This window comes from Salmo salar, chromosome 06 (assembly GCF_965601325.2).
Source record: "Salmo salar chromosome 06, fSalSal1, whole genome shotgun sequence".
Taxonomy (NCBI): Eukaryota; Metazoa; Chordata; class Actinopteri; order Salmoniformes; family Salmonidae; genus Salmo; species Salmo salar.
The window spans coordinates 67,780,454-67,796,619 of record NC_138296.1 but is presented as its reverse complement, the minus strand read 5'-3'; the positions used below and the strand labels follow the sequence as shown (position 1 = coordinate 67,796,619).

The window sequence follows — 16,166 nt, the reverse complement described above, 5'->3', positions numbered from 1 at the left end:
GTGATCTGACTAAATTACGTAGACATATATGAAGGTAGCAAATTGAAGCATTCAGAAAAAAGATATTTGCACTATAACGATAATCAGATCAAATTGTCATCAACTGAGATCAGATCCATTGCTAGAGATACCTTACCAGTGGTTGTGCTGGGTAATGTCGGCACATTAGTTGTAGCTGCAGTAGTGGTCGTGGTAGTGGTTTGAACTGGTGACATTTACAGCACAAGTCAGCAAAAAGAGGGTATAATAACACAGTGGTTAAATAATGAGGGGAAATAATGTTGCGAACTAAAGATGGCACCTTACCAGTTGATGAGCTGGTAGTTAGAGGCATGCTAGTAGTGGTGGCAGATGAAGTGGTAGCAGAGAGAGCTGGTGATAAGGATGTACAGCAGACACAGTATGAGATGAGATGAGTAAAGGAAGGTGAAGTATTGAGAGCAAGAGGTTGAGATCATGGAGTTATGAATTGGCCATGAAGCATCCACATCTGATCAACTATCAGGACAGTTACACATTTGACTGTCAAATGAACCAGTGTACTCCGTTTTGGATAGGGGCTTAGCTACAGTGAGTTAAATCAACGTTGTTCCTTCATACAATTGATGCCATGCCAATAGTGGCTCCAAACTTGAAATGGAAACCCCAGGACCTTGTTTGCTTTACTTCAAGGAAGAGTCAGATATGAGAGAGATGGAGATCAAACGTCTTCTGCCGCAAAACTATTAGCTAGTACAGTATCAGAGGCATGGTGTTAACCTGCTGTATGGCCAGCAAACCACCAAACGGCCAATTAACTCATCAAACAACTCTTCTTCATTTTTTCATCAAACATGTCTTATTACGAGGCTTCCCACAGTATGGAATCCCACATGCTAAAACTGGTGGCTGATTTTCATAAATCTTTATTTTATTTGGGCTGGGAAATTAACTATATTTTAGAAATGAATCAAGTGTTGCAGATGTGCCTCTGGCGGGGTTAATCAAATCACAAATACGTTTTATTAACTCATTTTCTTAGGTTAGGTCGAAGTTTAAGTGAATGCACCTCCATGCCGCCAACAGTGGAGTCAGTATTATATGGGTTTAATAGACTGGAATTGGCTGTGCGTTTTTTTTAGAGGGAGCCATGAGAGCAATCACTGAGACCATTTTTGGATAAGACTGAAATATCTCTAGTTCAATGGGCCACCTGTCAATATCCCCTCAATCAGTTAGAGTGGCCATTTTCCATATTGATTAAAACACCCATCAGCTGCACTCTGTGTGGAGTAGATAGTATTGGTTTACCTTCACAATAACAAGACAGGCTGAAAATAACATGTGCTCATTACAAACAATGGGGATGAGGGATGGATGCTTACCGTGGGTTGTTGAATTAGTAGCAATCATGTTAGTGGTGACAATGGATGAGCTGGTGGAAGTTAATGTTGCTGGTTGCAGGGAAGGATGGAGAAAGGTTACATATGGATTAAATGGGTGTAAAGTGAGATGACACAAATGCAAGATGACTGATGAGGCAATGAATACAAGCGTAGCATGAGGAATATGAATACAAATATGCAGAGAAATCTTGTGGAGTCGCGTAATGCAGTAGATTGAAAAGCGATTAAAAGCTTTAAAAGTTGTAATAATATTCAGTATAATGTGGATTCTACCAGGATAGGATCACCAGATGAAGAGATGAAATCTATTTCTCTGTCAAATACAGTTGAAGTCGGAAGTTTACATACACTTAGGTTGTAGTCATTAAAACTCATTTTTCAACAACTCAACAAATTTCTTGTTAACAAACTAGTTTTGGCAAGTCGGTTAGGACATCTACTTTGTGCATGACACTAGTAATTTTTCCAACAATTGTTTACAGACCCCATTCCCTCCCTTCCCGCCTCTCTCTCTCCCCACGGAATGGAAGGTCTACTTCTCATGGTTCTTCAGTTGAATTTGGAAGCTTTATGGCAAATGACAAGGTGTGGAGGGTCCCATAACTAGGAGATCAGGGTACAGAGAGTATGTTTCCAGTGTACACACTACATCACTGGCAAGATCTCTCATCTCTACCTTTTCTCCTGAAGGTAAATGACAATGCAGTGACTGCCAAATGTCATGTGATCTGACTAAACTACGTAGACATATATGAAGGTATCAAATTGAAGCATTCAGAAAAAGGATATTTGCACTATAACGATAATCAGATCAAATTGTCATCAACTGAGATCAGATCCATTGCTAGAGATACCTTACAAGTGGTTGTGCTGGGTAATGTCGGCACATTAGTTGTAGCTGCAGTAGTGGTCGTGGTAGTGGTTTGAACAGGTGACATTTACAGCACAAGTCAGCAAAAAGAGGGTATAATAACACAGTGGTTAAATAATGAGGGGAAATAATGTTGCGAACTAAAGATGGCACCTTACCAGTTGATGAGCTGGTAGTTAGAGGCATGCTAGTAGTGGTGGCAGATGAAGTGGTAGCAGAGAGAGCTAGTGATAAGGATGTACAGCAGACACAGTATGAGATGAGATGAGTAAAGGAGGGTGAAGTATTGAGAGCAGAGGTTGAGATCATGGAGTTATGAATTGGCCATGAAGCATCCACATCTGATCAACTATCAGGACAGTTACACATTTGACTGTCAAATGAACCAGTGTACTCCGTTTTGGATAGGGGCTTAGCTACAGTGAGTTAAATCAATGTTGTTCCTTCATACAATTGATGCCATGCCAATAGTGGCTCCAAACTTCAAATGGAAACCCCAGGACCTTGTTTGCTTTACTTCAAGGAAGGGTCAGATATGAGAGAGATGGAGATCAAACGTCTTCTGCCGCAAAACTATTAGCTAGTACAGTATCAGAGGCATGGTGTCACGTCCTGACCAGCAGAGGGAGTAATTGTATTAGTTTTGGTCAGGACGTGGCAGAGGGTTTGTGTTTTGTATGTATTTCTACGTTCTGTCTAGTTTAGTTTTTCTATGTTTAGGTTTGGGTGTTGGATTCTCAATTGGAGGCAGGTGTTTCTAGTTGCCTCTGATTGAGAGTCCTATATATAGGTGTGTGTTTGGTTTGGGTTTTTGTGGGTAGTTGTATTTGCACTGCTGTTTGTCTAGCCTGCAAATCTGTTAGCTGTCGTTCTGTTTCTTGTTTTTCCCGTTACTCACTTTAAATAATAAATTAAAGTATGAGTATTCCGGTACCCGCTGCGCCTTGGTCTCATCTCTTCGACACTTGTGACAGAACTACCCACCACAACAGGACCAAGCAGCGGAGGAAATCTGGCGAGGACCGGGGAACACGGCTGGTAAAGGAGCCCGAGAGGCAGCCCCAATAAAACGTTTTGGGGGGGGCACAAGGGCAGTTTGGCGGGGCGAGGATGGAGCCCCAGGCCAGCTCCCCGTACCCTGTTTAGGCAGAGACGAACTGGACAGGTCCCGTGCTTTGGGGTGATGGGTACGGTGGCGAGACCGAGCATTTTCAGGCCAGTACGCGCAGTACCAGCGCCCCGCATGTGCCAGGGGAAAGTGGGCATCCAGCCAGTAGGGGTGATGCCAGTCCTGCGCTCAAGACCGCCAGTGCGCCTCTACGGTCCAGTGTTTCCTGCTACACGCACGAGCCTTGAGGTGCGTCAGCCCAGTCTGACTCGGCCTGTTCCCGCTCCCCGCACTAGCCCTAAGGTGCGTGTGCCCAGACTGGCACATCCTGTACCAGCCCCACGCATCAGGCATCTAGTGCGACAGCCCAGCCTCGCCAGTCTGGTGCCGCCAGAGCCACCCACCAGTCAGGAGCCGCCAGAGCCGCCCGCCAGTCAAGAGCCGCCAGAGCCACCCGCCAGTCAGGAGCCGTCAGAGCCGCCCGCCAGTCAGGAGCCGTCAGAGCCGCCCGCCAGTCAGGAGCCGCCCGCCAGTCAGGAGCCGCCAGAGCCGCCCGCCTGTCAGGAGATGCCAGAGCCGCCCGCCAGTCAGGAGCCGCCAGAGCCGCCCGCCTGTCAGGAGCTGCCAGAGCCGCCCGTCTGCCCGGAGCTGCCAGAGCCGCCCGTCTGCCCGGAGCTGCCAGAGCCGCCCGTCTGCCCGGAGCTGCCAGAGCGGCCCGTCTGCCCTGAGCTGCCAGAGCGGCCCGTCTGCCCGGAGCTGCCAGAGCGGCCCGTCTGCCCGGAGCTGCCAGAGCGGCCCGTCTGCCCGGAGCTGCCAGAGCGGCCCGCCGTTCCGGATCTGCCAGAGCGGCCCGCCGTGCCGGATCTGCCAGAGCGGCCCGCCGTGCCGGATCTGCCAGAGCGGCCCGCCGTGCCGGATCTGCCAGAGCGGCCCGCCGTGCCGGATCTGCCAGAGTGGCCCACCAGCCGGGCGCAGCCATCGCCGCCCGCCAGCCGGGCGCAGCCAGGGTCATCCGCCAGCCGGGCGCAGCAAGGGACACCCGCCAGCAGGGCGCAGCCATCGCCGCCCGCCAGCCAGGCGAAGTCAGGGTCGCCCACCAGTCCTCCGATGCGGCCAGGGCCGCCACCTAAGTGGGCGACGCCGAGGGTGGAGCGGGGTCCACGTCCCGCACCTGATATAGGTGCGGGACGTGGAGGGGTGTAGCACAGTGGGTTGGGGAGGGGTGTAGCACAGTGCCGTCGTTGACGGCAGCCACCCTCCCTTCCCTCCCTTTAGTTTAAGGGGATATTTTTTGTTGTTTGGGGGTTTTTGTCTTTTCTTTTAGGTGCATTCGGGGTGTGCACCTTTAGGGGGGGGTACTGTCACGTCCTGACCAGCAGAGGGAGTAATTGTATTAGTTTTGGTCAGGATGTGGCAGAGGGTTTGTGTTTTGTATGTATTTCTACGTTCTGTCTAGTTTAGTTTTTCTATGTTTAGGTTTGGGTGTTGGACTCTCAATTGGAGGCAGGTGTTTCTAGTTGCCTCTGATTGAGAGTCCTATATATAGGTGTGTGTTTGGTTTGGGGTTTTGTGGGTAGTTGTATTTGCACTGCTGTTTGTCTAGCCTGCAAATCTGTTAGCTGTCGTTCTGTTTCTTGTTTTTCCCGTTGCTCACTTTAAATAATAAATTAAAGTATGAGTATTCCGGTACCCGCTGCGCCTTGGTCTCATCTCTTCGACACTTGTGACACATGGTGTTAACCTGCTGTATGGCCAGCACCACCAAACGGCCAATTAACTCATCAAACAACTCTTCTTCATTTTTTCATCAAACATGTCTTATTACGAGGCTTCCCACAGTATGGAATCCCACATGCTAAAACTGGTGGCTGATTTTCATAAATCTTTATTTTATTTGGGCTGGGAAATGAACTATATTTTAGAAACGAATCAAGTGTTGCAGATGTGCTTCTGGCGGGGTTAATCAAATCACAAATACGTTTTATTAACTCATTTTCTTAGGTTAGGTCGAAGTTTAAGTGAATGCACCTCCATGCCGCCAACAGTGGAGTCAGTATTATATGGGTTTAATAGACTGGAATTGGCTGTGCGTTTTTTTAGAGGGAGCCATGAGAGCAATCACTGAGACCATTTTTGGATAAGACTGAAATATCTCTAGTTCAATGTGCCACCTGTCAATATCCCCTCAATCAGTTAGAGTGGCCATTTTCCATATTGATTAAAACACCCATCAGCTGCACTCTGTGTGGAGTAGATAGTATTGGTTTACCTTCACAATAACAAGACAGGCTGAAAATAACATGTGCTCATTACAAACAATGGGGATGAGGGATGGATGCTTACCGTGGGTTGTTGAATTAGTAGCAATCATGTTAGTGGTGACAATGGATGAGCTGGTGGAAGTTAATGTTGCTGGTTGCAGGGAAGGATGGAGAAAGGTTACATATGGATTAAATGGGTGTAAAGTGAGATGACACAAATGCAAGATGACTGATGAGGCAATGAATACAAGTGTAGCATGAGGAATATGAATACAAATATGCAGAGAAATCTTGTGGAGTCGTGTAATGCAGTAGATTTAAAAGCGATTAAAAGCTTTAAAAGTTGTAATAATATGGATTCTACCAGGATAGGATCACCAGATGAAGAGATGAAATCTATTTCTCTGCCAAATACAGTTGAAGTCGGACGTTTACGTACACTTAGGTTGGAGTCAATAAAACTCATTTTTTAACCACTCGACAAATTTCTTGTTAACAAACTATAGTTTTGGCAAGTCGGTTAGGACATCTACATTGTGCATGACACTAGTAATTTTTCCAACAATTGTTTACAGACAGATTATTTCACTTATAATTCACTGTATCAGAATTTCAGTGAGTCAGAAGTTTACATACACTAAGTTGACTGTGCATTTAAACAGCTTGGAAAATTCCAGAAAATGATGTCACGGCTTTAGAAGCTTCTGATATGCTTATTGACATAATTTGTACCTGTGGATGTATTTCAAGGCCTACCTTCCAACTCAGTGCCTCTTTGCTTGTCATCATGGGAAAATCAAAAGAAATCAGCCAAGACATTGTAGACCAACACAAGTCTGGTTCATCCTTGGGAACAATTTCCAAATGCCTGAAGGTACCACGTTCATCTGTACAAACAATAGTACGGAAGTATAAACACCATGGGACCACGCAGCTGGAAGGAGACGTGTTCTGTCGGCTAGAGATGAACGTACACAGGGCGGAGCTAGCAGGTTGGAGTGAACGGATGTTTGTGAGATTGGCTCCTGCAACTTTTTTGCGAAACAATCTAACTTAACCTACTTCACGGCACTTTTTACAACAAACGACTCTTTCTAATACAATATTGTGACTTTCTATGTGAATATGCCGAGTAATAAGCGACCAAAGGACAATAAATCCTCATCGGAGGCCTCCTCCCCACCAAACAACGAGACAGACATGGCGGATGGCACAGGTAACAACGTGACACTTACAGAACTTACCCGGGCTCTGGGCGAACTACATGTTGCTATAGCTGAGGATTTTAAGGCTACTATTGCTGAACTGGACACCAAAATTGAGAGCACTATTCGAACAGTTGCTTCGCAGGGCCAGAGTATTGTGGACCTTGAGAAAGCTTCTGAATTCAATGCTGGTAGGATCGACGAGTTAGAGAAGCTATGCACGTCCTTGCAGGATAGTGTGCAGAGGCTTTCTGTGAAAGTGGTCAGTGTAGAGGTGCCGATCCAGACGTCATAACCTTCGCGTTGTAGGTCTGGCAGAAGGGGTGGAGGCTGGCTCTCGCCCCACCGACTTCTTCGCCAAGCTATTGTGGGATGCAATGGGGTCGGATGTTTTGGCTTCGGATCCCTAGCTGGACTGCACATCGCGCTCTTGTCCCAGTGCCTGGACCGAGCCAACGTCCTCGCCCAGTAATCATCTGTTGTCACAGTTTCAAGACCAAGGATCTTATCCTGCGCGAGGCTCGAATGAGGGGTAACCTGTTACATAAAGGACATCCCTTCCATGTCTCTGAGGATTATGCACCCGATGTGGCAAAGCATCATGCCGGCTACAGAGATGTCTTGCCCAAACTCTACAAACTCCATCTTTGCCCAGCCTTGCTCTTCCCTGCTAGACTCAGAATTACCCCGCCTTCCGGTGAGAAGATTTGGCTCTCCTCAGTTTTGGACGCAGAGAAGTTTATCCGGGAATATACACCAATCCCCCGTACGGGTTAGAGCGCCTTGTCATTGTGTGTTATGGTCTGCTCATGGACTCGAATCCATACTATACCATAATGGGTGAAACCTTATTAAACTGTCTCAGCAAGGGCTGCCGACTGAAGGTTTATTGTCGCTACCGAACATGTAAGACGCTGAGCCGACCAATGGAGGGTGGTCAGAGCTCTCATTTAACGTTCATTTCACTTTCAATCCGGCTGGACGACTGACCTGTCGTTGGAGGTCAGAGCGATGCCTGTTTGAGTGGCCTTCCAGGTCTGATCATTGACACTTTCAGATGGATATACTTATATTCCCCCATTTTTGTTTTGCTTCATTGTTTATTTCTCAATTCTTACATTATTCTTATTACCATACCATTTATTTATTGCTTGCAGAGGAATGGGGGTGATGGTTGGGGCGGGGCAGACACAGACACCTGGATAGCAAGTTGGTGTTTTGTGCCGTTCTGCTTCTGTCATAGCCGTGGGCCGCTCTCCCGATTAGATTCCCACCAGCCTTCTGTGCTTGTGTCTACGTGTAGGTGTGCATACATGTAATTATTATTTGTACTTTATTATTATTTAAAAAAAAATCTCTTAGCATTTTATTATTATTATGTATGTGTATATTTTAAATGATTGTAGATTATTATTTTGGGGCATGAATGTTTGTGTAGATATGTATGTATGTGTACATATATATATTTTTGGTGTGTATATATATATATATATATATATATTTATTTATTTATTTTTTGATGGGGGTACGTTTAATTTAGAAAAATCCTTGTTCCGATCTCCTAACACACAATATGTAAATGTACTGCTGTCTATGTCGGTTGCTGATGGTTTATGTTTAGACCAGCATTTCTTAGCAATATGATCTTGCGATGCTATATCTTGCTTATCTCAGGGATTGACCAAAGATGACACTTAAATGCAAAATATGTTTCAGTTGCAACTTATTCTGTTTAGGTTTAATAGATGCTATCTGAACACTTTATTTGCGGGAGCCTCCTCAGTTCATATGTTAGTAGAAGTTCTAGGATAGTGAGAGGTGAACGTATAGTTGGGATTTTATTTTTGTTTTACCTCTTGTTCGAGGTCCCGCCATGCATTTTTGGCATCGGCCAGACAATGTGTTTATTATTTTTATTTTAAAAATGTTTCTCTCCTATTTGTGTATGCCTGTCAAAGGTGGGTTGGGGGGGGGGGGGAAATGTTGGGGAAAGTTGGGGGACAGGGTGGAGAGCAAAGGTGCTTGCCGGGGGGGAGGGGTCGGTTGGATACTGCTCGGGTGTAGGTGCTATATATGCTGATCGTGATGATTTGGTGCGCTCTCTTACCTTTGTAGTGAGTTACATGTTATGCAGGCCACCATAGGAACTACAAATGAGAGGAGGGTGGTGCTTACATCCATACTTTCTGTAATGTCAAGGGTTTAAACAAACCAATTAAGAGAGGCAAGGTCCTAGCCCACTTGAAAGCACTCTTGTCTGATATTATATTTTTGCAAGAAACTCATCTGAAAAACAATTCTCATAGCAGACTTAAATGTAGGTGGGTGGGTCAAGTGTATCATTCTAACTTCTCTGCCAAAACGAAAGGCACAGCGATTCTGGTACGGAAAGGAATTCCCTTTCTACATAAAACCCCTATTGCGGATAAAGAGGGTCGTTATGTGATCGTAATAGGAGAGATCCACTCTACTTCTGTAACTCCACTAAATATCTATGGGCCAAACATTGATAACCCCTCTTTTTTCAAAAGAGTCCTTGCCTTCATTTCAGATATCTCCCATACTAATTTGGTCATTGGAGGGGACCTTAACTGTGTGCTAGACCAATATTTGGATCGATCCTCTACCCGGCGTACCCCTACCTCTTATTCAAGCAAATTCTTGAAAACCTACATAAAAAATTCTAACTTATTTGATATATGTAGGATCTCTCACCCTAAGGGAAGGGAATACTCCTTTTACTCTCATGTTCACAATGTTTACACTCGAAATGACTACTTTTTGGTTGATGCGAAATTACTCCCCTATACCTGTAATGTGAGGTATCATAATATTATAATCTCTGACCACAGTCCACTCACCTTCTCCCTGAGATTGGGTGACATCGTACCAAACGAGAGGGTCTGGAGGTTGAATCCTCAGCTCCTCACATAACCAACATTCTGTGAACATCTTAAAGACCAAATTACATTTTTCTTTGATACCAACGACAACACAGAGACTTCCCCAGCATAATTCTGGGAAACACTGAAGGCTTATTTGAGAGGCTGTATCATCTCCTTTCAGGCTGCCAGGAGTAGGCAAAACAGAGAAAAATTGGTAGAATTGGAGAGACAAATTCACTTACTGGATAGGGCGAATGCTAGCCATCCATCTATGGAAAAACATAAAAAAATTACCTCTTTAAAATTTGAATATAATCAGATTCTCTCAGCTAAAGTTTCTAAATCTTTTCTCTATGCCAAGCAAACATATTTTGAGTTTGGTGACAAACCACACAAATTACTCGCCAGAAAACTTCGAAAAAATGTGAGTGACCGAATGATTCACAAAGTTACATCTGCATCTGGGGAATTACTCTCTTCCCCCAAAGACATCAATGACAGATTCCGTCAGTTTTACGAGACTCTATATACATCTAAAGCGGATCCTAACCCCTTAATTATGCAAAACTTTTTGGAGGACTGTAATCTCCCTGCCTTGAATCAGGAAGATTCCAACTTCCTGAATAAGGAAATATCTCTTGGACAAATTCAAGAAACAATTCAATCTCTAAAGAGTGGCAAGACCCCAGGCCCAGATGGATATTCTGGTGAATTCTATAAAACATTCAGCAACATGCTCTCTCCCTACCTGCACAAAATGTTGGTTCAGGCCAATGAGGATGGAGCTCTCCCACCTACTTTGGAAAGGGCGTTCATTTCAATTATACATAAGAAGGGTAAAGATCCAGAAGAGGTAGGGTCATAGACCAATATCTCTCCTTAATACAGACCAAAAGATTTTTGCAAAAACTCTGGCTAACAGGCTTAGCACTTTAATTAGCAAATTGGTCCATTCAGACCAGACCGTCTTTATCCCTAACAGAAACTCATTCTTCAATCTCAGGCACCTCTTCAAGATTATGTGTTCTCAGAGGTTACCTAACGTGGACCTTGCCGTTATATCGCTTGACGCCAAAAAGACCTTTGACCAAGTTGAGTGGTCCAATCTATTCAAGGTCCTACAGAAATGTAATATTGGAGATGGGTTCATAAATTGGATCCAGCTTTTATATAGGAACCCCTTTGCGAGAATACTCACTAACCAATCATTGTCGCCCTGATTTAACCATGATAGAGGGACAAGGCAGGGTTGTGCGCTGTCGCCTATGCTCTTTGCTCTAATTATTGAACCTCTCACTCAGGCAATCATGCAGGAATACACAGCTATAATACTAAAGATACTCTAAAAAAGATTTCCCTATACGCAGATGACATTCTCCTCTATGTAACAGAACCCCAAACTAGTATCCCAGCTATTCTTGATGTGATTAATTTGTTTGGTACCTTCTCGGGATACAGAATAAATTGGAACAAAAGTGAATTAATTCCCATACGGTTGCAAAACACCTCTTGGCTAGAACATCTTCCAGTTAAGTTATCTTCAGAAAAATGTACCTAACTAGGAATTGTAGTTACCAAACAATACTCCTCACTATTTAAAGAGAATTTCCCCTCTCTGATGCAAAAACTCAAGACAAACATATCATTTTGGAGAACACTCCCAATTTCCCTGCTCGGAAGAATTATTGCCATTAAAATAGTCTTCCTCCCACAACTGCTCTACCTATATCAGAACATCCCAGTATTCATACCTAAGTCCTTTCATAAACAACTGGACTCAATTATCAATCCATTCATCTGGGATTATAAAACACACAGGATAGGTAAAAAAAACACCTCTGTAAATCCAAGATGGAAGGAGGATTGTCTCTCCCCAATGTTATATTTTACTATTGGGCCGCTAACCTCTGCGCTGTTATGTTTTTGCTGGATGACACACTTCCGTCATCCAGCTGGCTTAGTATGGAGCGTGAGGAGTGTCACCCCTTCTCTATTGGAGCTGTGATTTTGTCTCCTGTCAATCTGGAGATGATAACAATCCTATTATACATAGCACAGTCCGAATCTGGAAGCAAATTAAAGTCCACTTTGACCTTAGACCAATATCATTAATGCTCCCTGTTGCGAGGAATCCCTCCTTTGCCCCCTCTAACCTTGATAACACCTTTGAGCGACGGGGAGAGCTAGGGATAAATACCATAGGGTATCTATATATAGAAGGGACCTTTGCCTCCTTTGAGTTGCTGAGGGAAATTTATAATCTTCCCAGAAGTAACTTTTTCAGATACCTACAAATTAGAGACTATGTTTGGAAACACCTCCCGACATTTGGAAATGCTAAACCTTCCATGTTTGACGGATGCATAAAAATATGCCCCACCTCAGACAAACTGATATCTCGTCTATATGACGCTTTTCAATCTGTTAGCATACCTTCTACCGATGCCATTAAGGTAAAATGGGAGGAAGAACTAGGGACTGACATTTCTGTGGCAGACTGGGAAGATGGCTTGGAGTATATCCACACCTGCTCAATTAACTCCAGACATCATCTCATACAATTCAAGGTATTACACAGATTACACTATTCCAAAACTAAACTGCATAGGATATTTCCTGGTACATCCCCTATGTGTGATAAATGTCAGGCTGAGCAGGGTACACTACTCCACTGCTTTGCCCTATGCTCTAACTTGTATGGTTATTGGTGTGGAATTTTTAGGATCCTCTCTGAAGTTCTGGAGACTTCAATTGACCCAGACCCGCTTCTGATAATCCTGGGAGTGTCTGATTCCCGAAACGGATTAACCAACCCCCCAAAACAACTCATCTCTTACAGTCTCATTTCAGGAAAGAAATTCATCTTGTTGTTTTGGAAAAGGAGGGAAGCTCCCTCTACCAAATTATGGCTCAGCGAATTGGCAAACACTGTACACTTAGAAAGAATTAGATATATTCTGAACAATAAGTTATCAACATTTGATCAAATCTGGCAGCCTTTCCTCTCTTACTTGGACCAGTCGGCGCTGTGAATTTGTACATTTTAACACATTCTCAATTGTAATATTTTAATCTACCTTTGGACAGCATGTGCTTGCCCCGGCACCCGAGCAGTTGGGGGGATGGAGGGGTGACATCTACCCTCTTTCTACCTGTCCTTGTTCTGTATGTCTTGTTTTGTAATATTTGTTTTGTACCTAGAACTCTGGGTACAGCACATGGGGACAAAGATTGTACTTTTTGGAGAAATGTCCTCTGGTCTGATGAAACAAAAATAGAACTGTTTGGTCATAATGACCATTGTCATGTAAGGAGGGGTGGCAGCATCATGTTGTGGGGTGCTTTGCTGCAGGCGGGACTGGTGCACTTCACAAAATAGATGGCATCATGAGGGAAGAAAATTATGTGGATATATTGAAGCAACATCTCAAGACATCAGTCAGGAAGTTAAAGCTTGGTCGCAAATGGGTCTTCCAAATGGACAATGACCCCAAGCATTCTTCCAAAGTTGTGGCAAAATGGCTTAAGGACAACAAAGTCAAGGTATTGGAGTGGCCATCACAAAGCCCCGACCTCAATCCCATAGAAAATGTGTGGGCAGAACTGAAAAAGTGTGCGCAAGCAAGGAGGCCTACAAACCTGACTCAGTTACACCAGCTCTGTCAGGAGGACTGAGCCAAAATTCACCCAACTCATTGTGGGAAGCTTGTGGAAGGCTACCCGAAACGTTTGACCCAAGTTAAACAATTTAAACGCAATGCTCCAAATACTAATTGAGTGTATGTAAACTTCTGACCCACTGAGAATGTGATGAAAGAAATAAAAGCTGAAATAAATCATTCTCTCTACTATTATTCTGACATTTTACATTCTTAAAATAAAGTGGTGATCCTAACTGACCTAAGACAGGGAATTTTTACTAGGATTAAATGTCAGGAATTGTGAAAAACTGAGTTTAAATGTATTTGGCTAAGGTGTATGTAAACTTCTGACTTCAAATGTATACTGTACTCTGGGCCATCATAAGCCACAGTGCTGGTCTTCAAGAGGTCACCCTCTTCCTTCCTAGTCTCATTTATTTCCATCCATTTCCATCCAACCTTGTTGATTCTACAGCAAAGTCTGTCACAGGGGACTTTCTCATAAGCAAAGCATATAAGAGTTAACCTTCAAATAGTTGTCTAAATCCATCATCTCACAACGCTTAATAGATTTGCTTGCAGGGAGAGAACTGACTTTTGGGGAAGTGTCGCTTATCAGTCAACATGCATCTGTGGCTGATGTCTATGGAGAGCATATGCCATAAACCCTGCATCATCTCTGCAGCTGCGACCTCATCCAGAACAGGGGACATACTGGACAGGAACACTAATTTCCCCATTCCCTCCTTCCCGCTACTCTCTCTCTCCCCACGGAATGGAAGGTCTACTTCTCATGGTTCTTCAGTTGAATTTGGAAGCTTTATGGCAAATGACAAGGTTTGGAGGGTCCCTTAACAAGGAGATCAGGGTACAGACAGTATGTTTCCAGTGTACACACTACTGGGTGAATGGGTACAGAGAGTGTGTTTCCAGTGTACGCACTACTGGGTGAATGGGTACAGAGAGTGTGTTTCCAGTGTACGCACTACTGGGTGAATGAGATAGTGGTGTCGTTTTTTCCACAAAGACTGCATAAAATGACGTCATAGTCTTGTTATGTAATTGATACCGTGGTCAAGACTGCAAAGTGACGTCGAGGAGAAAGACTGATGTACCGTGTGCCTATTAACATGATGGCATACTGTATGTCAATATGTCTAAGATAATATGATGACTAAAACAGAAAAAGGGAGATAACACACAAACACACATTAGAGGTGAGATCGGTAAAATGGTATGTCTGTTGGTTGTTTATCAATATGAACTCATATGTAATACGAATGATAGTGTATGATTGGGGGGTGCTTAATAACCATTGTACGGTCTGTTGTAAATTATTGACATGTGTAACAGTCATTGGTTTCCTACCTGGGCAGCCCAGTCCAGGAGAGGCACAGCTGGTGATCTGTGATGTATAGACGGGTACAGAGGTACCTTCAAAGTGGATTGGAAATAAACATGTTAAATCACCATTATCAACAGCATTTACAATGGTGAGAGGTTAAAGAGAACACAAACAACTCTATGCAGTTTTATATTAATTTCAGTACAATCCCACACATGATAAATTCATGAAAAATAAAGATTTGGCACGACTTCGGCCCTGGGTATTAGGTACCTCCATTGTAACAGGATTGACAGTATTCTCAGCAACTGCTCAGCTCAGCTAGCTACATGCTCTCAGGCTGGTATGTGACCCAGAAATGTCAATAAATATTCAGTATGATCTGCCAAATAAATGTTGGAATATCATAAGCCTGAATAGTTGTCATCTTGTTGAAAAGGGCAGGGAGTTTGATCTTTTACCCACTGTTCTGAAGCTGTGCCCATTCCTACCGCCAACACCTCCTGTGTCATATAAAATATGCAGCACTTTGTGATACAGCGATGAATGCTGCTTTGTTTGCCCCCCCCCCCCCCCCCTCACATATTTGCTAATGCTGTTGTACACGAAAGTGCTCAGAGCAGAACACTGCGAGACAGACCCACCTGGACTCGATGGACATGGCTAATAATTATGATAATCGCTGGCAATGAAAAGTAATGACTTGTCAGAGGAGAGAGAGGGCATCTTTAATATCAGTTAATGGATGTGAGTTGTCATTATTGGGACTGTCCTATGGTCCAGTGAACCATTGTTCTGGTGGACCGTGGATTCCAGTCTTCAATCTTCAACTATTACCTCATGCACTGCTGAGTTCTAATCATTGAAGTGAAACTGAAGAAACTAGTCTCTCTTATCACTCGCAGGCCAGTACCCATAACTCCCACCCAAAGGTCTTGTGCCTTTAGGGGATGTGAATGAATGGCTAGTGCTATTCCATATATCTGAACTAGTAGACCCACAAGACTAAACTACCCCATCGTGCCTGGGCCAGGACCGTGAGGAATGTGAAGACTCAGCGGGTAATGGATCTCTGACAGAGTGTAGCCATGCAGACAGTCACTCCCCCGCTGACCTCACAGAGAGATGAAAGGAGACCCAAAGAGCTTCACTGGGCCAGTCCTATTCACAAGCCTGATAATTAGCCCAGAGCTAGTTTACCCCAGGTAGACTACAGCTACAGCTGTGCGCGCCACACTGCTGGCCAACCAGACTACCAACCAGACTACCTAAACTAAAATTTGGGCACCTCAGCCTCCTGCCAACATCATAGGCCTCGACTGGCATTCACAGTGTACAGGGGGGTTGTTACATGCTAGTTCCTAAGAAGTCACTGTTTGGTCTTGTAAAAAGTAAATGTTCTTCCAGCATGAGAACCCCTGGAAAGACGAGACAGGCAGATACAGTACATTGATGTTATTCAAAG

General features: G+C 44.1%; 1 protein-coding gene across 7 annotated transcripts in view; it reads right to left on the bottom strand.

Annotated features, from left to right (window-relative positions):
* Positions 1-16,166, bottom strand: part of LOC106607820 (adhesion G-protein coupled receptor G6) — a 59,684-nt gene that overhangs the window by 24,995 nt on the left and 18,523 nt on the right. For 5 of the 7 annotated variants that reach the window (XM_082976884.1, XM_082976881.1, XM_082976883.1 and 2 more), the window contains 4 exons: positions 14,725-14,790; positions 5,708-5,776; positions 2,415-2,480; positions 1,365-1,433 (listed from right to left, as the gene is read on the bottom strand). In XM_082976884.1, coding sequence (XP_082833010.1) covers positions 1,365-1,433; positions 2,415-2,480; positions 5,708-5,776; positions 14,725-14,790 — 270 coding nt within the window. The remainder of the gene's footprint in view (positions 1-1,364; positions 1,434-2,414; positions 2,481-5,707; positions 5,777-14,724; positions 14,791-16,166) is intronic. The other 2 variants (XM_014205209.3, XM_014205211.3) reach the window with 1 other exon arrangement.